The 24,952-nt window shown below is 39.4% G+C and overlaps 1 protein-coding gene across 2 annotated transcripts in view; it reads left to right on the forward strand.

Annotated features, from left to right (window-relative positions):
- The window catches only part of CDH8 (cadherin 8), a 318,790-nt gene that overhangs the window by 196,351 nt on the left and 97,487 nt on the right, over positions 1-24,952 (forward strand). For both annotated transcript variants that reach the window (XM_054579362.1, XM_054579361.1), the window contains exon 7: positions 2,293-2,429. In XM_054579362.1, coding sequence (XP_054435337.1) covers positions 2,293-2,429 — 137 coding nt within the window. The remainder of the gene's footprint in view (positions 1-2,292; positions 2,430-24,952) is intronic.

A 24,952-nucleotide genomic window follows, 5' to 3' on the forward strand; every position in this document is an offset into this window, starting at 1 on the left:
TTCACATTTGAAATAAAGAATGTGAATACCATTTCTAATGAAAAAGAAATAGCTAAAGAGAGAAAGGAATTATCTGTCTATGTATCTATGTATCTATGTATGTATCTATCTATCTGATAGCCATTTATCTGATGTCTATCTACCTACCTACCTACCTATCTATCCGTCCTTCCATGTATCTATCTGGCAATCCATCTATTGTCTCAAGCTGATATAGAATAAAATAAATAGATGCACATACATAAGTAGAGATGCATAATCTATGTAAATATATACTGTTTGGATTGAAATACACTAAAATATTAACACCACAAAACTGTAGGCATAAAATTGTGGGGATTTTACTTTTCCACATTTTCATATAGTCAAAACTTGATTATATAATAAATTTCACAAAAATATATAAAAAATAACACATGATCAGGACCAATAGCCATGAACCATATTTCATAATTAGTGTCAGAGGGTATCAGTGAATAGAGAGATTTCATGGATACTTCCCAGGAGGCCACCTCAACCATAAAGGCTTTCTTCAGTCCCCCTTCTAAAATGGGATTGTACATGAACTTTGTCTTAGTTTGGGCTGCTGTGGATGTGGAATGCCATAGACTAGTGGCTTCTTTCTACAGGAATTTCCTCTTCACACTTCTGGAGGCTGGAAGTCCAAGATCAAGGCACTCGCAGGTTCTGGTTTTGGTGAGACCCTGATTCCTGGTTTCCAGATGGCTGTCTTCTTACAATATCACCGGTAGAAACCAGAGAAGCATCCTGTATCCACTCTTCTTTTTAAAATAAAGGAATTAATTCCATCGTAAGGGCCCAGGCCCCTGACATAATGCAATTGTAATTATCGGCTGAAGGACTTAGAAATTCTAGCACACTGGGAGTTGAAATTTTTAACACACGAGTTTCAGGGAGTCACAGATCTTCAACCCACAGCGTCCTACTTGGGCCTTCATTCTATCCTGTTTCAGTTCATTTCACTGCTTATTTATGGGTCGATTTTTCCAGTGACGCCTTGTGTTTCTTAAGCCATAAACCTGATTGTATGTGACATTTCATAGCCAAAGCAGAGATCTTGGTTTATAAAAAGGATAAATGTTGTAGAAAAATAATTCCTATATGAACTTAATACTTAGTATAGCTGAGAAGCAGATGGCTCTAGACGCAAAACACCATAGTGTTCTCTTATCTGAAAATTTTCTTAGACTAGGAACTACAAAGAAGTCCATTTATTTTTTTAAAATATTGTATTTGTTTTTTTAGAGAGAGGGGAAAGGAGGGAGAAAGAGAGGGAGCGAAACATCAGTGTGTGAGAGAAACATCAGCTGGCTGTCTCTCACATACTCCTAACTTGGGACCTGGCCCACAGCCCAGGCACATGCCCTGACTGGGAATCAAACCAGCGACCTTTTGGTCTGCAGGCCAGTGCTCTATCCACTGCACCAGACCAGCCAGGGCAAGTCCATTTATTTTTATTTTTATTATTTTACTCATTTGCTTTTTTCTTTGTTTTAATGTATTTATAAATATAACTTTATTTATCGTTGTTCAGTTACAGTTGTCCCCCCTTCCCCCCTTTGCTCTCTCCTACCCCCTCCCACTACCACGGTCAGTCCCCCCCCATTGTCCATCTAAGAAGTCCATTTAAAATTCTCAATTTCATAGAATGTAGTATTATAAATCTGTTAAAATATCTATTCCAACTTTTAAGGATTGTTACTAGAGAATCCGCAACTATCTGATTTCTATGGACAGAGACTAATAGAAAACCTAAACTAAACTACTTAAACTAAAAACAGAACAAACCAACAGCAGCAAAAACAAAAGCATGCTCATGTTGTCTAGTCAAATACAAGTTTAACACAAACACTCATTTCCTTTGAACTGCCATAAATTACATGCTGCCTAGCACCATCCTGCTTTGGGCTCGAGTTCATTGTTTTATATGATATTTTGTGGCAACTGCTAATTATCATAAGCTGTCCAATAAATGTGATGGATTGACCAATTAACTCTTCATCAGCATCCATTTTTGAAGATGCTACCTATTGAAACTGATGGCAGTTTATGACCTCCATGTTGCATATGTAGCTAATTATTCCTTGGACAATAATTATCAAGCTTCTTGTGCCTCATTCGGTCATTTTGTTTTACAAATTATGATGCCACTGAGTTTCCCAATTCATTTGACTGCCCAAAGATGGCTCTCCAAGGATTACTAAAGGTCTGCTGTGGAATGCGTGGACCCCATGAACATTGAAGTAGATCACAGATGTATCTGTTTTGTAGGTTTTCCATCGACCGGCACACTGACCTGGAGAGACAATTCAACATTAATGCCGATGATGGGAAGATAACGCTGGCAACACCACTTGACAGAGAGTTAAGTGTGTGGCACAACATAACGATCATTGCTACTGAAATTAGTAAGTGCCTGGGTTTAATTTTTTCTTTGCGTGACTGGGTTCACTTTATGCCTAGTGATCACATGATAAATGGTCCCTGTTTTCATTAAATAGTTTGGCACTGGAACGTATTTTACTTTTCTGAAGGAGCCTTTGAATGAATCATGTCAGCAAGAAATAACTTACATTGTGTTAAATTATTGAAGGTTGCAATATACGTGGGAAGGAAACTTTTTTATATCCAAATATTCTTATAACTCATACCTATTATTCAATCATTAAAAGCAATGTTTTGCATATTAAAATATACGGAAAGGTTTAGTATAAAAGAGTGGGTAAAAAAAATAGAACTCAAGGACTTTATACTATAATTTAAATAAGTAGACACTAACATATATTTTATACAATAGAGAAACTATCACTCACATACTTTAAGCTCACACATACACATATAGAGGCAGAAAATACAGACAGAAACTTCACACCATCAATACTACTATTTTGGGAAGATGAAATTATAGATGATTTTTTATTTTGGTTTTTAGAGTTTGATGTATTTCACACATTAATTATACACCATTTAAAACTGTATCTTCAATATATTTCTTTTCATATGTGACACACGAACATGTACACATTTTTCCAGAGGACATTCTAGGGTTGTTAAAAGAACGTGTTAGTCTTTCTGTCCATTTTTAATGCTGATAGCTTCTTTGCGCTTAACAACACTACTTCTGAGTCTCTAAAGAATGGCTAGATGGTGAAACTGAGTGCTATGCTGTCTTTGAGAACTTGCAGCACTCTGCCTTACCATTTTTATTATTATACAGAAACATGCAAAAGGGATATGATATTCATTTTACTTCCAAACAAAACATATTTTGCATATTATCAATTTCAAGGGAGACATTCAATTCTCAAGGGAGCTGGGAATCCGAATCGGGAAATTAAAAACTGACTTGAAGAAAAAATTCACAGACACAAATACAGTATAGGGTATGCAGATGGTAATTATGGGGTATGGAACCTAAAATCTGCTCTGTGCTCTCTCTAAAGTCTGCTTTTTGTGTTCACAACTAATGTGAAAATGAGAAATATCTCTGAGATACATGATCGATTTGTTTGTACAAATAAAAGCAATCCAGACCTTCAGGAAGGACATGGGTTTTTCTTGTTCTGAGATGGGAAAATGTCCTCCATGGGGGCCTTAAAAAATGAAAATAAAATCAACACTGTGTGAAAAAGTAAAGAGTCAAGAGTGAGGAATGTGTGCTTCTTATAGCAACCTCAAGTGTAGGCACAGAACACGCAGTCAAGCTGATATGTAGTTTCAACTCTACTTCATAGAGGGGCCTGGAGAGAGAATGTACTTTGGACACAGGGTGTTTTTCCTGGCTTAGAAGTATCATTTTCTTCCCCTGTGTGTTACCAAGGTAGTCATTTCCCTTGTAACGTTAAAGGATAAAGCTAACGAAGCCTACCACTGGGTGGTTTTGACTTATTAGAAGTGTTAACCAAATCCGGAGAGGTATAGGCATAAAGTTTTTCTAATTTGTAATGTTGATGCTGCATGATCACCTTAAGCTTCTGAGGAAAACTATCTGTTTAGATTGGTTTAAAGGTATATCAAAACACTCAGAAAGATCAGTTTTTGATACAGTATGTAGGTAATAATTACTTTTAAAGGAACTTTCTTGTGTATTGAATACAACCTAGTTGAGCCAGTTTTCATCCAAGACACTTTTTTATGAGATGGATGCCTTCATTTAAATATTTATCAAGGAGATCCTAATTATAAGGATCCATATACTCCATTTTTAGGAGAAAAAACACATGGATAACCAGAGCGGTGGTTAACAAACAAACCAGAAACAAAACACTCATTTGCAAGAAATCACAGACAAGTAAGAAGACAGACATAAAAGCTGATGCTGAAGGGTAATGAGCTGTGAATTCCAGGTCAACAGAGGTACCAACCCAGTCAGAGAAGATGTGCATTTGCTCATTCACTCAACAATTGTTAATTGATTCTAAACTACATGAGGATAGAGCAGTGAGCAAAACAGGCATAAACACAGGTGCTCTTGGAGTTTTCTTTCTAGTGGCACCTGGAAGCCCCTGCACAAGAAAGAGTAGGAATCTGCTGGGAGATCCACAGAGAAGGGCACAGAGGTAAGGAAGAAGGCGATGAGTGTAGGCATTACAAGCAGTTCCGTGGTGATGGTATGGAAAAACGTGTCACGGCATACTTCGCTCAATGGGCATATAGTTATGTTTAAAAGTTGTAGCATGATAAATATGAAAAAATAAGACTTTATGTCTATCAGTAAAATAAATATTAAGATGAGCTTTTGTTTAATTCAAAGTATGTATATTTTTCATTCAATATAATTTTGTGTTAGTTTCAGGTGTGCAGCATAGTAGTTAGAAAATCAGGCACTTTACAAAGTGTTGCCTGATATTCCCCGTATCTACCTTGGCAGTATCTGAAGAAACCCAAGACACTAATTTGAAAGGATATATGTACTCCTGTTTTTATAGCAGCATTATTTACAATAGCCAAGATCTGGAAGAAGCACCAATGCCCATCAATAGATGAGTGGGGAAAAAAAACTGGTACATACAATGGAATTCTACTCATCCATAAAAACAAATGAATTCTCACTATTTGTGACAGCATGGATGAACCTAGAAAAGTTTATGCTAAGATTATCTTTAAAGTAGTAGAGTATTATTATTATTATTGTATTATCAAATCACCAAAACATATTAAAATGTTCACCAGATAAAATTGTCTATATGGCTTAAGGGAAATAACTCAAAAGTTCCCAGGTTCAGGTTTACGGTTGGCTCCCTAAAGAGAAAAAGCGCAGCACAACCCTGCCTACAGGAGGACCACAGGCCTGTCCGTGAACCTGGAAGAATTTAAAATCTATAACTCAACCTGACATCACTCTGTTCTCACAATAGGAGTTATCTTACCTTTTAAATTAATTAATTAGTGTATTTGTTTTTATTCAGAGATTGAAAACTAAACAAAAATGCATAGACACATTTTGGCCAAGAAGCAAACTTAATTCAGGAGGTTGACATCTCAAGAAATATGAAATTATAAACTTCAATAGCAGTCGGATTTTTAGAACTTTTTCCATGTTGCTTTCTTACCATCAGGAAGAATAAGAGTATTAAAGAGAACTTTAATTGTTAGCTGTAAAATATAAGCTGAGGTGGGCGTAAATTTAGAAACTTTAAAGGTACAATTAAGTCATCTTTTTCTAAATCATTCAAAGAAGTAGAATACAACCACAGAGAACTTAAGAAAAATCATAGCTACTAAGAAAATGGCTTAGTAACTTGTTTTGACTTGGTTTTATTATTTAGCTCATCACATAATGTTTACCTTGCAAAGCCACACACCAGGTCTTGGGGAATAAATATGAAAGGGAGATTTATTGTATTTGGATGAGATGAATATTTAAAACCACCCAGGACAACAGAACCCCTTAGGGAGAGGTTCTAATAAAGTTAAAGAAATATTTATTCCAGGCAGAACAATTTAAAATTACTCTCAGTACACCATCTCATCAGGCAAAGATTTAAACAAATGAAATTAAGCTAAAAAAAATGGATTTTAGGAAGTCCATCTGTTAGCTCTTAATGAGAATGAAGATGTTGTTTTTTATCCTCTTGTGTCAGATTCACTTAAGCAAGGCTGAGATGCTTCACTGTGTGCATTTCCCAGCTATTTTGCTGGTAATAGACCCAGCTTGCCATCGCAGTCAACCAGGGCATCTCCTTACAGGAGCTAGCTGTCAGGTGCCCAGGTGCTAACAGGAGATTGGCTTATGTAGCGTATCTCGGCTAGTAGCAACTCCATCCCTTGCAACTATCGCGCAGGGCTGCTGTTTACCATGGTGCTGACACTTGGCTGACTAATTAAACACCGAAAAAGCGTTCTGGAAGCCCTATGATGCATTTAATTCTCATCCTGCCCTGTGAAAGTAGGTACTATTACTATACCCGTTTTTGAGACACAGGAACTCAGACACCAGCTACGTAACTTGCCCAGGATTTCATAGAGAGCAAGGGGTGGGTCGAGGATGTAGTACCCGTACCCACGCTGTTTAATGACAGAGTCTGTGTGCTTTGATGCCTTCCACGGAAGAAACCTTTCAAGTCTTCGCTTTCACTCGTCCGTTTACATGGAGCTCTGACGCCAGCAATCCTTTCCAGAAGCAAGCGAATGAATTAGCTTTGTGCAAAGCAGAAGGCAGGCGCAGGGACCAGGGTGCTGGGGAGGAAATAACGAGCGCACAGTACATCGGGCGTTTCTCCTCTAACGCTGTAACCCACGGTAGGACGAGTGCAGAAGGGACAGAGCAGAGCTTTGGAACTGTTCAGGCTCGAATTCTCTCCGCATTGTAGAGGTCGGGAATTGAGCAGCAGGGAAGAGAGAGAGCACGTAAGAGTGCATTGGAGGGGCTGGCATGTTTCAGTAAAGAACACAGAGAAGTTAACTCGCCCAGCTGATTCGCGCCACCTGGGTGGGTAACCGTTAAAACCAAACCCACCGAGTTCTGGGTCTTCCCCAGCACCTACTGAAACCCAGCCTCAAGGCAGGGATTCAGGATCCAAGTTTCAAAGGTTCTTCCCACCTTCCCTCTATCCGACCCCAACGCCCCAGTCAGAAATGCATTATCCCAGCACTGTGAAGGAAGGCAGAAAAAGGTAAGGTGTCCCCCGCCTCTTTTTTTTAATTGAGTGTATTGGGATGACATTACTTAATAAAATTATATAGGTTTCAGGTGTGGAGAAGCCTGCAGGCACTTTGTACCTGGGATCAGGCAATCGGCATTTGCAGAAAGCACACTACTCTTGGTTACCTGCAAGTGTTTTAAAGCAGGAGGCATATAATTGCCCATTAAATTAATCTCTTTCAGTTAGTGGTAATGCATTGCTCTGGCCCACTACAGTGGGCTGCACGCAATATTGCAAATGAAGCTTTTCACTAATGATGGTTAAATCTCCCAGGGAAAACACTAGTTTGATAGCACTTAAGGAATGTTTCTTCCTGGCATAGGGCCCAGTTGCCAGAATAATTGCTTTGTCCAATTCAGGATACTTAGGGAAAATATATCTTTATGGGCCACTCATTGTTTAGAGAAATCCTGGGTTCTAAAGTTGGATGGAGTTGGCCATGTCTTGGCGATATAACCTTGGGCAGATACCTAATTTCTCCTCTCTCGCTGTTTTATCATCCATGTAATGAGAGTTACAATTGTTCCTTACAATCTTGGGTGTAGTGAGAATTTAATTAACAGTGATAGTACTATACCTCCTCTCTGTCTTCTTCCAGACCAAACTTGGTGTCTCCTCTCTCTCACATTCCCTGTCATCTTACTAGTCCTATAGATAAACTTTCTATGTGTCACTCATTTATGTCTTTTTTTTTTCCAAGCCACTTGGGCTTAAGGAGAAAGGGAACCAAAATAGTCATATAGACACTCTGATTTGTATCAGTTCCCTTATGTAGCATAACAAACCATGTCAAAATTTAGTGGCTTAAAAATAACAAATGTATTTCTCTTGGTCCTGGGAGACAGCTGGGTAGTTCTTTGGTCTGAACCAGGTTTGCTAAACTTCCTGGTCAGCTTCCTGGTGGCTTGTCTGGGGCTAGATGATCTGTATTGGCCTCACAGGTGTCTATAACAAACGGGTTGGACCAGGGTCCAGAGTTGGCCTAGGTCTCCAGTCCATGTGGTCTCTCACACTGGAGTAGGCCACCTCACCGTTAGCGGTGTTCTTAAGATTCCAAGGAGCAGCAAAGGACTGGTGAGAAGCACTTTCTTAGTCTCTATATGTATCATATTGGATAATATCACATTGGCTAAAATGAGTGATATTAACAAGACCAAGTTCAAGGAGTGAAGACATAAATGTCACCCCTTGGTAGGAGGAGTTGGAAATATTATGCCCATTCTCTCTCTCTTTTTTAAAACTTATTTCAGACTGGGATTCTAAATCTCAGCGTGTATGACCAAGCAGTGAATAACAATCTGTAGCCTACACATAGTTCTTTTCAGTCTTTCTTCCAGAATCTTCTCTTCATGTACATCAAAATTCTGTGCTTCAGCACTTTACGTATTTGGAAGAAAGGATTAGACACAATATCTCTAACAGCCATCAACTGGTTAACTATGAATTCTTTAGAATTTCAGATTAAATAGCAATTTGTATTACTTATATTAAATCTACTAATGCATTTATACTGTTACAACAACTCACGTAAGTGTTAATACAGCCATTTAACTTATTACTATTTCCTGATACCCATGCTGGGTCAGTTTCCTTTGTTATAGGTTCTCACAAATCCTTGTTCTTTTCTTTCAACTGACTGGTTGAGACTCAATAACCATACATTAGTTGCTTGTGGTTTTGAGAATACATTTATAATGGAAGAAACCAGTAAAGTCCTTGCTCTCATGAAATATTTTATTATTACTTTATTATTGATAGTTGTTTTATTCTGGGAGCCTAGCACAGTGCTTGGGGTTCCCAGTAAATATTTTCTAAATTAGTGAATGAATAAAGGAAATAGTATAGTAATTCCGTTAGACAGTACCCTGGTGACTTCTGATTCCAAACACTGTTAAGTGGTTGGTGGAAAGGATTTTTGTTCTAACGTACCCCACGCAGCTCTTTGTTCCAAGTCGCAGGCAGACAGGCACACGGGCACTATGGCTTCCTGGATTTTTTGAGTCATTCTTTCCTGAGTGACTGAAGCTGACACACGAGGGGCAGGAATGACTGCCCTCTCCTTGGGTGAAACCTGTGGGCATCGACTGTGCCTTACAGGGAAGAACTCCCATAGAATACTAACCGATCTTGGAAGTCCGAGACCAAGGGAAAGGGGCTGGTAGAAGGAGCCTCAGGTCCCCTCTCCCTTTCCCCATGGAGCCAGGCTTCTGATCTAAGAACCTTTATTTCTCTTTGCTTCCGAGAGCCTTGAGGCAAGCCCTGAATCACGCCAGCACACACTTCATTACCCAACAAGCCTGTTTATCATTTAATCTAATCTGTATTGAACAAATGGAAGCAGGTTACAAAGCAGCAAAGCCAAAAGAATGAAAATGCAGCATGTTTTCTGATTACAGGAATCCCTAATCCAAAGCTTAGTAACTGGGGCTAAAAATAGGCACGAAGTCCATCTTTATCCATCCCCACCCACCTAGCCAGGCCAGGTGGCCCTTCAGCCAGATGGTAGAAATTTAAAGTGTGATAACTTGCTTCCATCTTATTTGCAGTGGTAGGGCATTCGTTACTCTACACCCTCATTTATACCAATATTTTTTGTTTCTGGAGCACCTGTAGGACAAGGATCCCCCTTACATTGCCTAAAGTCAAGAGTTAAGCTGTTTATCACAGAATATGTTGTGCCTGCTCCTTTGGTGACTGAAAAATGCTATTTACCCAGGAATTCAAATCAACCTAGAACAAAGACACTGACACTCTTTAGCACCAACTTTGGGCTAGGCATTGTGCTGAGCCCCTCACAAGCACTGTTTCATTTCAGCCTCACAGAAATCCACGGAAGAATGATGAAGACACCCTCTAGGATGTAAAACAATCTCCCCTGGCCTCCACAGCCAGGATTTGCAGAGCAGGTTCCCCCAAAACATAATGCTTCCATCTCCTTACATCAGTATTATTTCTCTAAAGTTTCATAAATCAACAATTACCCAGAGTAGATAGAGTTCAGCTCACTTCAGGAAGTAGTTCATGTGCAACTACTGTGTATGAAGAGCTGAGCTCTGCTATGTATGAAGGGTAAGACATAACTCCTCCTCCTTTGAGCCTTCATAGTGAAGCAAAGAAATAGAATATAGAGGACTTTCTCTAAGGCTTGCATTTGAAACTCTACTGTTTTATTTACTAAAAGAAAAAAGCTCATGTTTAGGAGTAGAGTGAGCATTCTCCTTTGGACAGAAGAGGTTCTCCTCTGGGAAAATCCTTTGTGGAAGGTACATTTTCATCAGGATCATGAAGCAGCAGTAGGCTTTCGTCAGAGCTGCATTTCCAAATTAAGAACTATCTTGATCAAGAGGAGAAAAGCTCAGAATATCTTCTGAAGATAAGGGAAATCAGGAGACAGGAGAGGATTTGGTTGGAATGTTAAGTAAAGCAAATTATGGTTGCCTCTGAAAGCCAACTCAAGGAAATTATCTTATTCTCTCTGCTAAAGGGGCCCATGAAATACATAGAAATATCCAAATAAGGGAAATTTAGGGATCAGAATATTAGTGTTCAGAATTGGGAGCAGAAGAGATCGTGGGTGGAATGGAGAGATGAAGACATGGAAAATGGGCAGGAGAAGAATAGGGCTATGACCTGGTGTTTCTTAAACTTTATGATGCATCCAAACCACCTAGAGGGTTTGTTAGAACATAATTTTCTGAGCCATCAAATTTGTCTTTCTGACAAGTCTCAATGTGACACTGATGGTGCTGGGCCAGGGACCAAACTTTGAGAACCATTAAGGTAATCCCTACAGTCCTAATTCAGAATAAAACTAAAGCTGCAAGAGAGATGAAGTGTGAATGAACAGAAATTGGCATCTGGTTAAAACTAATGAGCAAAGAAGAGAAGCAAATACTGTTAGAGAGTGTAGGCCTTGGCAACGAGGATGAAAATGATACAATTAAAAGTGTCGCTGCTTGCTGTATGCGAGGCAGAATTGTAGACCTTTCTATGCCCTTTATCATGTTGAGTTCACACAATTCCATAAATTGGTTCCATCAGTTCTTTCTTCTAATAAAACAAAAACAGCAAAATTCAAGCTCGCCGGATTTAGGTGGCTGAGTTTGGATGAGATCCTAGGTTTGCCTGACTTTTCAGCTCCTTCTCTGAGCATTTAGCCTCCATTCTCTTCCAAGTGAGAGCCTCGCTCCGGCTGAGGCATGCCGTGATTCACAAAGGATGACCTACCATTTCCAAAGTTGAAGAATCCACAGCTTTTCTTCAACTAACTCTTTATAAAAGAAGGTCAAACACAATGAGTTACTACTGGTAGGCTTTCATCCTCATTGAAGTAACTGAATGGGGTGAATGAGGGAAAGTCCAGATGGGGTAATTTACTTAAAATTTGTGCCCATGAGCTTTCTGTTCCAGAGGAATTTGGATTTGTGAGAACCTCCAGTTCCTAAATTGAAAATAAATTAAAGTCTAAATGAGGGGCTGCTCCTGAAGTATGAATGTTCCTGCTACCCACTGAGATAATCCTGGAATAGTGCTGAAGTCTGCTCCACACGCCCACTGTTACAATTTGACAATGAATGCTAAATAGTAGCCTGAAGAGGGAAGACCTGGAATAAAACCATGGATGACAAGTGTAGAGGGAAAAAGCTTTGACTTCCTAGTCACACAAATATAAATTCCAATCTAGGTTCCATTTATAGCTCATGTGTTTATGAACAATCTAATATATTTATTCCTTAATTAAAAGGAAACTGTAATACTCAACAAGGAGCTAAAACTTACTTGGTTGATATAGAGAATGTATATTTGTATATGTACTATAATAGATTAAATTAATATATTAGAATTATTACACTATAATTTATATATTGTTTTATCTTATTCTCTATATCTATTTTCAGCAATCTTCATAAAGATAAAAGCCATATTGTCTGCTCTTTCAGGTGGATTGTGATGAGCTTGCTGTTTATGAGACACTGACATTTTAGAGCCTTTCCTCCCTCAGCTTTATTTAACTGTTTTGTGTTGCAAAAATAAATAAACAACTCTGACACACTGTAAAGAAAACCTGTGGGCTTTTTCTGGCTCTTAAATAAGGCTTGTCATTAGATTGTGTGTTAGGCACAGTATCCAAGTCTCCTTGCTCGTTCATATTTGAGAATCTCTGGATATAAAAATACCCACACTGAGCCAGCATTTGATTTCCTGCTGAACTGTTTTTCACATTTCCAATATAATTATGTAGCAGTTACCAAGAAAGAGTGAACTCCACAGAATACCGTAGAAACCCACATTCATTTATTCAAGAAAATATATGAAAAGCATCTAAGACAGAAACTGGTGACTTCTCAGGGAAACTGATACCTAAAATAGACCTGAAGATAATGTGGATATTTATCAGAAGTGATTGGTTAGAAATGGCTTTTAAAAGGCAGTTAGATACACTGCTACAAATGGCCTCTGGCATACAAATAGATCTTAGCAAACATGGGAAGTGCTGAATTAGATATCTTTATTTTGTCTTTGTTTTCTGAATGATTGATTTTGTCCCTGGTAGTGGTGTCCATCTGAAAGAAATGTGAGATCTAATGAAGTAGTCACTAGAGGTACCAAGTAATTGTTGATGGAATATACAAAGCAGTGCTGAGTCAAGCCTTTCTGCACATCTCGACTGGACACTGGGGGCGCAGGTTGTTAAAGACACAGTTCCTGGACTGGGGGTGGGGCTTCCATCATGGAGGAGATGCCTGCTGGACCACAGGCAAATGGTCTAATGGAAGGAGACAGAAAATATCCAAACAACACAGACGAGGACGATGCGAGTTCTCCAGTGCCCTTCACAGTCAGGCTCGATGCTGTCTTGTGACAAGTGAAGGAAGAAAGCAAGGATATAACAGGCAAAGGGAATAGCATGAATCCAGCCAGGGTGTTTTGCGAATTTTGTGATGAAAAGAAGGGACTTGGCCCAAGCCTGTTTCAGTCATGGTTATGGTAGCCTCCACTGTATGCACCTCTTATTTCCACATAGACCTCTCTGTTGGGCTTTAGGAATATGTAGTAGATTGACACAAAAATATACAGGAATGCCTGAGGTATATCTTCTGGTTGCAGAAAAGTGGAGGAAGCTTCCTGTTCTTTGGGTATCCTAAGAATCATGAATTAGGAAAGTTGCATGAATACAAAAGAGCAGTGGGTTCTTTGCTAACTCTCTAATGATCGCTGTTGTCTGCAAAACTGAATAATGTCTGGTGTGACGATCAAGGAGAGAAACTGGAATTGGAGATCCTACTTAATTGCAGGCAGAATGCGAGTCACTGTCTACAAACACTTGTCTCACTCAGTCCTCATGACAACTTTGCGATGGATGATGTATCCTGAGCTTTCTTTCAGAAAAGTGTGAAGCAAGATTCAGGGAAATCAGAGACCATATACAGATAAGGCTAGAGTTCTAATAAAGTGAGGTTTAAATTCACCAGATTTAATACCAAAACCTCAACTCTTTTTCCTTTTTCCTGCTTGCTACTAAGTTAGTGTGACAGATGGGCAAAGAGGGCAAATATGCTTTGAAAAACATTATTGTACAGATTTTCCCATGTGCCAGTAGTTACCAGACCTTGTACTACATTTATATATATATATATATATGTATATGTGTATATATATATATATATATATATATATATGAACAAAAAATCATGGGGTTAAATTGCTTACAGTCTACTTGAGGCAAAAATCATAAAAACAAGTAATAGTAGAATAAGGTAGCATATTTATTTTATTCAGTGTAATAGGAACATCTACTTTTAAGAGGCAAGGAGTTGGGAATGATAAATCAATCTCTTTGGGAGGTTTAGGTTCACTCCTTGGGCCTATTGTATTTGTAACTCTGGAAGGCCAAGTTCGCTTTAGTATGTGGGTGAAATGAGACAGTTACTTGGTTCACGTTCATCACTGGTTGATGGATCCTCAGTGGCTGCCTTAACGCATAATAGTGAAGAGCACAGGTTTGGGGACAGAAAGATATGGGATTGTGAACAGATTACAAAACCACTTGTAAGTTGTGACATCTTAGGCAAAGTAATTATCTTTTCTAAGCCTCGGTTCTATCATTTGTAAGGTGTACACAATAATGTCTTTATAGCTTGTTCTATATTGCACCTAACACAGCAATTTTCAACTTTTTCATTTCATGGCACACTTGAACTAATTACAAAAATTCTCTGGCACACCAAAAACTATGTAATATTTTTTTGCTGAGCTGACAAAATAAAATAGGTCTAATTTTGATTCATTCGTATTAGACAGCTTTTGTGTTGTCCATTGTCAGTTTTTTATTTGACAGTCTAAGGGAAAAGAAGTCAGTGGCCCTGACTAAGTAGTTAGGTATTGCATGTTTTAAAAATTTTTTTGGCACATGAGTTGAAAATCGCTGACCTAACATAGTGCCAAGTCTTAAAAAAAAAAAAAAAAAAGGAATGATTGGACTATATGATGAAGATCAGAGCTGTAAAAACTTTGATCAAGACAGCATATTCAAAGTTTGGTCCAGAGAGACTTAAAGTCTTTGATATTCTTTCAGGAGTTATATGAGGTCAGAATACACTTGTAATAATACCAAGATGCTATTTTTCTTTGTCTATTTTGTGCACTTACAAGTGAGAGTGGAGTCTTCCAGAGGCTACATGATGTGTTAATATCATTGCTCAATGGCTAATGGAATGTGTCCTTGTGTGTTACTATGTTTTTAAAAATTAGTTGTGTGTAATTTCTAATTGGCAAATATTGACAGATATACTCAGCTACAACTTTTTTTTGGAAATAAAAGTTTTGGGGGTTTTTAAATAATATTTAAGTGTATGAAGAGGCCCTTAGACCAAGTTCTTTAAGAACTGTTGCCTTAAGAAGACATTTATTTTCTCAATTAGTTGGAGGTAATTAGATGAGATATAGTAATGATAAATATTGGTTTTATTAAAAACCAATAAAAAAACTATATCTTGGCTATCACATCTATAAAATAATTTATCACTTATAAAATGTAGATTGGATGTTGAAAGAAGTAGTGTATATAACATCTTTTTTTTTAATATTTCCCCAACTTTTTATTTTGAAAAATTGCAAACTCACAGAAGTTGAAATAGTAATATTAAAATATTATGCTGCCTTCATACACAGGATTTTTGATGAAAATAACACAGCAGCCTCTGTTCTATGTTAATATCCAGACATCTTACAAAATACACTTATGAGAGAAGCAGGCTTATTTTTAGTGAAAGGAACTTTCTGTCCTCACAGTCTCTGTAGTTACTTTTTTGGTAACGCTCTCACTCAGCCATCAGAAACACAGGACAGTATTTATTCACATTTTACAGATGAGTAAACAAACTCAGGGCAGTCGAATGGTCTATCTGCTCAAGGTCTCAAGTCAGTCAGTGATTTGGCACACGAGTTGAAAATCGCTGACCTAACATAGTGCCAAGTCTTTAGTAGGGTTCTTGGTGTAGTGTATATAATGAAAACTCAGTAAATCCTGGCAATTGTTAAGAGCAGAATAAAAACAAAGTTTGACATCATAATTTACATTTCCAGGATTTCATCAAATAAGGTTGCCTCCTCCAGAGACAAAACTCTTTCAGGCCAGACCAAGATTTGCCTCCTGCAAAATCCGTGGTATTAGCCTTTCAGAGAGACATTGGAGCAGGTATAGGGAAATAGGAGTATCACAGAGAGAGAGGTTGAGCGGATGCATTCAGTTACTGCCAGAGAGAGATGCCTTTTCTCTAAGGACCAAATCAGAAGCACTCCTGCCTCTAGCAGTAGGCAGAGTACTAGAGCATAAGACCACTGAGATTTAATTGCACATCTGACTTCCTTTTGCGCTCACTCCATGTTTCTCAAGCCATCTTTTGGGAGATTATTTTATCCAGTTCATTGCACTCCCAGCAACAATGCAGAAGCGTCCCCTTTCCTTCACATCCTCTCCCGTGCTCATTGTTTGATGAGCGCCATTCCAACAGGTGTGAGGTGATATCTCATTGTGGTTTTAATTTGCATTTCTCTGATGATTAGTGACATTGAGCATCTTTTCACATGTCTATTGGTCATCTGTATGCCCTCTTTGAAAAAAATGTCTATTGAAGTCCTTTGCCCATTTTTAATTGGATTGTTTGTTTTTTCGGTGTTGAGCTGTATGAGTTCTTTACAGGCTGGTGGCTGTCAAAGGAGAAGAAGGTTGGGGAACAGAGTGAATAAGGTGAAGCAACTGAGAAGTACAGATTGGTAGTTATGTAATAATCATGGGAATGTAAATCACGGCGTAGGAAGTATAGTCAATAATGTTTTAATAACTATGTATGATGCTCATTGGGTACTGGAAATATCAGGGGAACACTTTGTAAAGTATATGAGTGCTAACCACTAAACTAATACAAAGTAATATTGAATATAAACTGTAATTTAACATTTTTTAAATAAAAAAATTAAAAAAGAAAGAGCTACAATAAAATATGCTGATACCAACAACACACCACCAACAAATATCATTCCCTCATTTCTTTTTTTAAAATATTTTTATTGAATTTATTAGGGTGATATTGGTAAATAAAATTATATAGGTTTAATGTTGGTGCCAGTGCAGGGTTTGAGGCCACTCAGCAAATGTCCCAGGGTGCACCAAGCCTAGCTGCCACCTGCCGAGTGCCCACCGACCTCTGTCAGAGGGCAGAGTCTCAGGGAGTCATCAGGTGAGGCCAGCTGAGTGCCTCAGGCCTAAACAACCAGGATTTGGCCCTGTGGAAGGAAGGCGCTGCGCCACTTGGGCGTGCAAGGGAAAAATGGCCACATCCTAGAGCCACACAACTCAGTCTGTCCCAGATTCTGCCAGGCGGCGCCACACTCAGCAGGGTGAGGGGGTCGGGAGGGTGGGGCCAGTGAATCTCTCATGAGGAAGAAGCAGGGGAAGGGCGGGGTGGGGACAGGGCGTTCCCTCATGTCTTGAGCTTACTTTCTTCCTCAGTGCTTGACACAGCCTTTGAGTAGAGCAACCCAGGTACTTTACCAAGGTTCACTATGTGGCTAGGGATCACGTTTTCAAAAGTGTGTGAACGGGAAATTTGGAGAGCTGTTGTATGTCTCTGGCCTTCAGGGGTGTCACAACGGGGGCTTGATGGAGCCAGACGTTGGACCTCCACCTGTGTGACACCAGAACCTCTGCCTTAACCAGCATGCCACTCTATGGGGCTTTAAAAGACACTTTATGTTTCCTCATAAATTAACCTATTAGTTTTCTTGTCAATCAAGTGTGTTCTGAGGGGTTGCTTAATGCAAGTCTGTGGTAAAGCAACATTCACTCCAGGACGGAGCTCCCAGACAAAGTTTCTGTACCTGCAAAGCTGAGGGCAAAACCCAAAATCTCAGGGACTCTGGCAAGTGAATGGTATTTTATTTATCTTTTTATCCGCACCTGAGGACATGATCATTGATTTTAGAGAGGGAGAAGGGAGGGGGAGAGAGAGCCAGAGAAACACCAATGTGAGAAAGAAACATCGATCAGTTGCTTCTGGAACGTGCCTCAACTGACCAGGGACTGAACCCACCACATAGGCATGCGCCCTGTTGGTAATCGAACCTGCTACCTTCTGGTTTATGGGACAACACTCTAACCGCCTGAGCCACACTGGCCAGGGCAAGGTGAATGACATCTTAGAAAATTTAGTCACCAAACGGAGGCCCTTCCCTGATAAGAATAACTTTGGCCTCCAGACTTTATTTCTGCTAGCAATGGGAATTCCTTACATTTCTATTTTGATATTATACACTTTGTGAACTGCTTCTTTCTTCTTTACTACATTGAAGCGTCAAAATAACTATACGAAAATAGGCCAGGGCTGGTGGCATTCTTTTGCAATTTCAGTGATGTGCCTCAACGTCAGAAAGCCTAAGTTGTCTCCTCAAGATGGTCAGCTGGGCAGGGCAGAGCTGCTCTGCCAGCCCGAGGCTGGTCATGGGTTCCTAATTAGAACATGCTTCACTAATGTTCATTTTGCCAGAACAGGAACACACCAGATCGGTTCTAGTAATATATTCTGCGACAATGGTAAGAACAATGGCATCTGTTGTTGGTCACACTGTGTATTGCCATCAATGCTGTGGAGCAGTTATTTTACTTAGGAAGTGTGCAAATGACATCGCACACGCTTGCACGTCATGAGGAAATCATCTTGGCAAACACCTTGAAGGGTGTCAGCATATTAGGAGAAATAAAATTGCAAATGTGCATGTTTCCACACTCTTCCAGGGAGCAAGCTGCCTGCTGGCTTGCTTTGCAGGGTATTCCCCCTCTCACCTTCCAGATTGTCCTTTCCAAAGTAAACAAACACACCACTGCCATTGTGTGTGCTTGCGTCTCAAAGGGATGGTCCTGTATTTATAGGTTGCAGGATAATCTTGGCCTGGAGCTCCTCCCCATAACGTAAGTAACTTGCGCAGATAAAGGGATGTTAACTTCTTTAGCACAGTTTCCTTATATATTATATTGAGATAATAGGCTGTGAACAAAAAAGGTTAGGCCGTTCCCATTTTATAACATGGAAGTGTGTTGAGGCTCAGTGATTCCCTCAAGGTCGCTGAGCTAGCAGCTTATGGAAGAAAAATGTCCACTGAGTCTGTCTGTCTGTGTGGATGGGCTATATACCCAAGTAGAGGTCACGTGGACTCCTTGGAGACATCCAGCTTCATTCCAGATATATTCTGGATCTAGAGTCTCTATTGTCTCACTCTAACTTCTTTCCTACCTCCCATGGAATCAGCCTTGGGTTTCTCAAAGAAATACAACTAACTGAAAAAAATGTATACAGGTCCCTTATTGAAGTACTAGGTCAGGGCAGGTGAGAATCTCAGGCCCTGCTTCATATTTTAAAACAATAGAATTACTTCTCTTATTAGAGTTAAAGCCCAGAAGACAGAAAACAGTAGAGCTATCTTGCATTGATTTGAGAGCATTTTAAAACAATTACACTCCTATAACTCTGTGATGTCAAAACATCTGGAAGCAAGAGTGAAAAATTAAATCAATGGACATTTTACCCACACACAGCCAAGTAACGGATATGTAGGAAGGGCTAGGTGAGTATCTCAGCTAATTTTGATGAATAAAAGAATAAGTTGTCCACTTATTAAGCCTTTGGGATCATGGAGCGTAATGATGGTAATCTCATCTGAGGATCAGGCGCCACCCTGAAGTGTTGGTCGCAACATGTGAAGATCATCTCTTTTTTGGGTTTTCAGTTCTCAAATGAGTTTGTTATTTTTTTCTCAGGAAAAAAAGTTTAATTTCTTCAACCTGAGATTTAGACTTTCGGTTTAAGTGCTTGATTTAAACAACAAAGATCTCCTTAAAAATAATAGTACTACTACATTCTTGCATCTGCCTTATTCACAAAGTTTGGAAAGTTCCCAGTTCAACTGGCAATTTTATTTCAAGAATCCAACAAAATAACAGTGATGATCTCTTCATTCATCTAGCTTACAGCCATTTACACATATTTCATTAATCCCTGCAGCACTGCTCCGTAGTCTGTAAAGGGCAAGTAATATTAGACCCATTTTTTGAATGTGGAAAACAAGATGAGTTAGAAAATCGTTTTCCTAGGATGGCATAAGAGCTTTGACCAAACCTCTCCATTTTTATGGTTGTAGTGTCATTTTAAACACATTACAGCTTTTAGCTCTAATTCATGTGGGAATTATTTGTTACACTTTTACCACAATAACGTGTTTGTATATATATGTATACATCTATAGATACGTACCTATATTTATGTTCTGAGGTGAAGAGGAAAGAGAGGTGATTCTACATATTAAAATGAGCATTGGAGAACTAAGAATCACTTTAAATTAGTTGATCGCTTTGTCTCCTTGATGCTACCCATTACATTAACCCTAAAAGTGTCAGTTTCCTCTACTCCCCACCCCCCAAATAGCTCATGAAACAACAGGCCATGTGGACAGAGAATCCCTGGTGTACTTTGGTGTTGAGACATTAATCTCATGCATCTATGGTCATGTGTAATCGTTAATTTGCCATGTCAGTAATTAGATGGTTAGCGATTCATGTAGACGGTAGTAATGAGCCTTACCTTTCCAAAGATAAAATGAGAACATTGGGAACCATTTGTGGGAGAAAACACAGGAAAAGTGTTGAGCTTGGGTAGCACTCTTTGATTTGAGTCGAAAACCCATTTCTTTCTCAACTGACTCCTCCTCCTGACCTCTTCTCAGTGCCTTTTCTCACTTCTGTCATCAAAGAAAAGAGTCTTTTGTTTGAATTCTGTCTGGGCCACACATTTACTGTGTGACTGGGACAATCGCCTCATATTTCTGAGCTTCAGTTTCTCTCTTTGTGAAATGTAAATGATAATATCAGTATCGTAAGAATGTTGTATGATCTAAAGTAGAGAAGCTCCCTTTTTAGTGCTTAGTACCATGCCTGGCACATTGAAATGGATGATTAATTATATTAGGTATATTAATTCATTTGATTGTTACATATTGCTCACCCTAAATTATTCATCTCTGAATCTCCAGGGGCTAGCAGAAACTAGAACATGATGCTCAATAACATTAGTTGCTATTATTAAGTATTATTAATGAAGGTCTCCCTTGCTCCATTAGCCATTTATTTTGCTGTTGGAGATATAACCTTATTTATTTATTTATTATTTCACTTCTGAGGATTCTGTGAACTATCCAGAATGCTAATCTATTTTCTCACAGCTTTGAAGCATTTTTCCAGCCATGCCTCCCTACTGATTCAGCAAAAAGATTTAAAAAAAACCACACACACACCCCCAACCTACCCCTCCCCCCTAAAATCTCCAAACCCCCTACTCATTGTGAATTTTGCCATTTTCTTGAAGTTAAACCCCAGGCATAAAAATGGTAACTGATTTTACACACTGTCAATTGTGCATTCAGATAACAATTGGTTCTGCTCTCGCACTTCCACAGAATTGAAGTTTATAAGAAAATCGAGTCAGGGACAGTCAGAGGTTTCCTTTTCAACTCTAGCTCCCAATGGTATGACTCTACGGCTAACATGTACCCTGTTGACTTGGAGTCCGTGCCCTATCATGCACATGGAAGGGTCGACGAGGCCCTTGGGTACAAGCTGGGGAACATGCAGGCACTCATAGAGCCAGAAAACCCTGGGGGGGCCTCTCTGAGGTTCCTGCTATGAGCTTAGTGTTCACATAGTAACACAATCTGAGCTGCCTGAGTGAGCGACAACTTCTGTGCTGACCCCGGCACGTGCTTACGCAGTTCCTGACGTTCCCTGTTGTAAAGGATTGGAACCCAGAACTGGCCCTAAGAGCTAGGCTTAGGAGATGTGGTACATTTACACAGTGGAATACTTCTGGGCTGTAATAAAAGAAGCAAATCTTACCTTTTGCGACAGCATGGATGACCTGGAGAACATTATGCTAAGTGAAATAAGCCAGTCAGAGAAAGACAAGTACACAATTTCACTTACATGTGGAATCTAATAAACTAACAAACAAAATAAAGACAGACTCATAGATACAGAGAGCAGACTGACAGCTGCCAGAGGGAGGTGGGATTGTGGGGCTGGGTGCAAAAGGTGAATGGATTAGGCAAAGAAAAAAATGCTAATAGACACAGACAATAGTATAGTGATTATCAGAGGGCTGGGGTAGGGAGGTAGAAGAGAATAAAGGGGGATGGATGGTGATGAAGGAGACTTGACTTTGGGTGTGGAACACACAGTACAATATATGGATGATGGATTACAGAATTGTACACCTATGTAATTTTGTTAACCAATGTCACCCCCAATAAATTCCACTAAAAGAAAGAGAAGAAGGAAGGCAGGACAGCTTAGCAGAGTGTTTATGAACATGAGCTCTGGAGGGATCCAGACAGAAAGGACCTTTCTTGCCATCCTTTTACACCCCGTCTCTGCTGCTCCGTAAGCTACAGGGGTTACTTCCGAGATGTGTGATTTACGGAAACTTGTTTACCATCCTGCCCAGGCAGGAAGCTGGGGCCTGACGGTGCTCACTCTCCCTAGAAACCGAACTGCACGTGGGTGGAAAGCACGACATAGTTGTTCAGCAAACCCTCGAGGGCACTGCTTCTCAAGCTTGAACATGCCTTTGAATTAGTGACCTGACGACCTTGTAAAAATGCAGATTTGGATCCTAAGTCCGGGGCACCAGGTCGACCTGCCTTTTCATAAGCTCCCAGGTAATGCTGACATGCAGGTCAGAGACTAACTTTGAGCAGCGAGGCTCTGTTCAGCGTGGGTTTCACAGTCATCATAAAAACAGCCCCAGGCTCGTGTTCCTCTCGCTCAGCAGCCCGCGCTCACCTGCAGGGCGCACTGAGGCAGGCTGTGGGACCCCACCCTCGGCTTTCTCATCTACTGGGTGTGAATTGGGGCCTAAGAATTTGCATATTTAACAGGTTTCCTGATGATGCTCATACTTCCATGTACACCTTAAATGGCAAACTATTGACCTGTCTGAAAACTTCTGTTAACAGTTTTGAAAAACATACTTGGTTTTCCAGTATTAGGTACATGATGATCAGAAGGAAGTTGGGTATTTTCAGTTAAATTTTTGTTTGAAATAATTGTATACAGTAGTTCCCCCTTATCTAGTGGGGGTATGTTCCAATATCTACCACCCCCCCATAGAGGATGACAATTAGACACACATATACATACACATATATTATATGATGTTATATGGAAATATGTCAAGATATGTGTTTTTGTGTCATGTAATATTAGTTTAATTTATGAAAAGATTTATGGGTAAATTGCAGATTGTAAAGTAAGACCTTTTTCTTGAAAACACAGTACCTTCAAATTTTTGTTCTTTGCATGCTTTTTCTCTAAAATATTCCTCTTGTTAAAGATAAACCTTATGAATAAAATGTCACTTTTATTTCTCCATATTCATAATTAACATTAACCCAAATTTTGAGTGGGCTTTGTTTTACTTTTTAATATCAATATGTCAGGTGCTTTGCTAGGTGTTTCTTATACTCCCTCAGGTAACTTACAGTACTCATGACTAATATGACAAATAATCAATATTGCCTACAAAAACTAAAATAGGCATACTACTTTAATATTTTTAAAGTTTTAAATTCATAACGGGAACTGATAAAATTTTCCTCTAAATATTTATTCCTGCATAACAAATTATGCCCCAACTTAGTGACTTAAAACCAGAGCAACCAATTAATTTGCTCCCAAATCTGTAATCTGGGCAAGACAAAATAAGGACAGGTCCCTTCCGACCTACTGGGTCGGCTGAACTGGGGCTGGAAGGTGGGTGTGGCTCACCCAATGGCCCGGAAACTGACATTTGTTTCTGTCTTCTTGTGGATTTCTTCTGGGGGTGACTTCATACCTGGGTTCCCTGGCATCTGGATTCCAAAAGCAACAAGAGGTGGGGAGTGGAACCTACCAGATTCTTGTGGCCTGAGCAGCTCAATGTTGACAAAGCTTTGCTTCTGTCGTTCTCGTCAGCAGACACAGGGCCCATATTCAGGGGAAGGACCCTGAAGGGAGGAATATAAAATTCTCTTACGCCATGCTGTAAATCCACCACAAACCACTGTTGCTCTTATACTATTTCATTCGTATTAAAAGCATTCCATGTTTTAACTCAGGGCTCCCCAACCTTGGGGCCACCGACCGGTAGCAGCCCGGGCCTGTTAGGAACTGGGCTTCATAGCAGCAGGTGAGCTTGAATGTAATGCACTGGAGTGATCTCGAACCATCCCCTACCCTAGTCCATGGAAAAATTGTCATCCACGAAATCGATCCCTGATGTCAAAAAAGATTGGGGACCCCTGTTTTCACTCATTTTCACATTAACCTTAAGCTTGAGGTCTGGGGGCCTGTCATGTAAATTAGATACAGGTGTGGTTCTTTGGGTTAAGCCTCTGGAGTATAGATCTTTCCCATGGGAAGACCTGTGAGAAAGATGGACAAGCTGCCTGGGTTCCACATGCTCAGAATATAATTGTGGGGCACAGTGTCCCTAGACACTGTTTTCTGCCTTTAAATGGTTGAGGGTCTAGGGGCCTCTTTTATTGTTTACTGTCTCTTTTAGTCAAGCCCAATACATTTCCTTTAAAGATTTTGTAAGTTTCTTACAAATCAATTTATAATCCACTTCATCAGACCAGAGTTACACTCACAAATCTCTTTATGACGAGCCCTTTCTGATCTTCGAAACCTATTGAAATTGTTGCGTTCTTAAAATTTTTAACAGACAACATCTGTGGGACGTGCTCTGACTTTGAAATCCTCACAAGGACGTTTATTTCTCTGATGTCCCCATGAAGAATCTGGGATCTTTCTGAGATATTAACCACAAAGGACCATATTGTCTCATTCCATGTTTGATCTGTGGACTAAAACATCTCTTAATTTCAAAATTGTTTTTCTCTGGAGAAGCTACAAAGGAAAGTTTTCTTTTCAAATCTAACTAGTCTTAGTGAACGAGTGTCTTTTTTCCCTAATTTCTTTCCATTCACATTTTATTTAGACAAGAAGCCATGTAGCATTTAAAATTTTGTGCCTCTCTCCAGGATTTAATTAGATAGGCAAATTTTTGAGGTACATTCAATTTTTTTCTACACAACCTACAGGGGACACAGTCAAAAATCTAGCCACTACTTACAAGTGTCTCCTTTACTCGGATTTTTAAAAATACTTTATATTTTTCCTTTAAGACCTCACCAACAGCTTC

Source organism: Pteronotus mesoamericanus, unplaced genomic scaffold, assembly GCF_021234165.1.
Source record: "Pteronotus mesoamericanus isolate MK-2021 breed Mesoamerican mustached bat unplaced genomic scaffold, CSHL_Meso_final contig_52, whole genome shotgun sequence".
Taxonomy (NCBI): domain Eukaryota; kingdom Metazoa; phylum Chordata; class Mammalia; order Chiroptera; family Mormoopidae; genus Pteronotus; species Pteronotus mesoamericanus.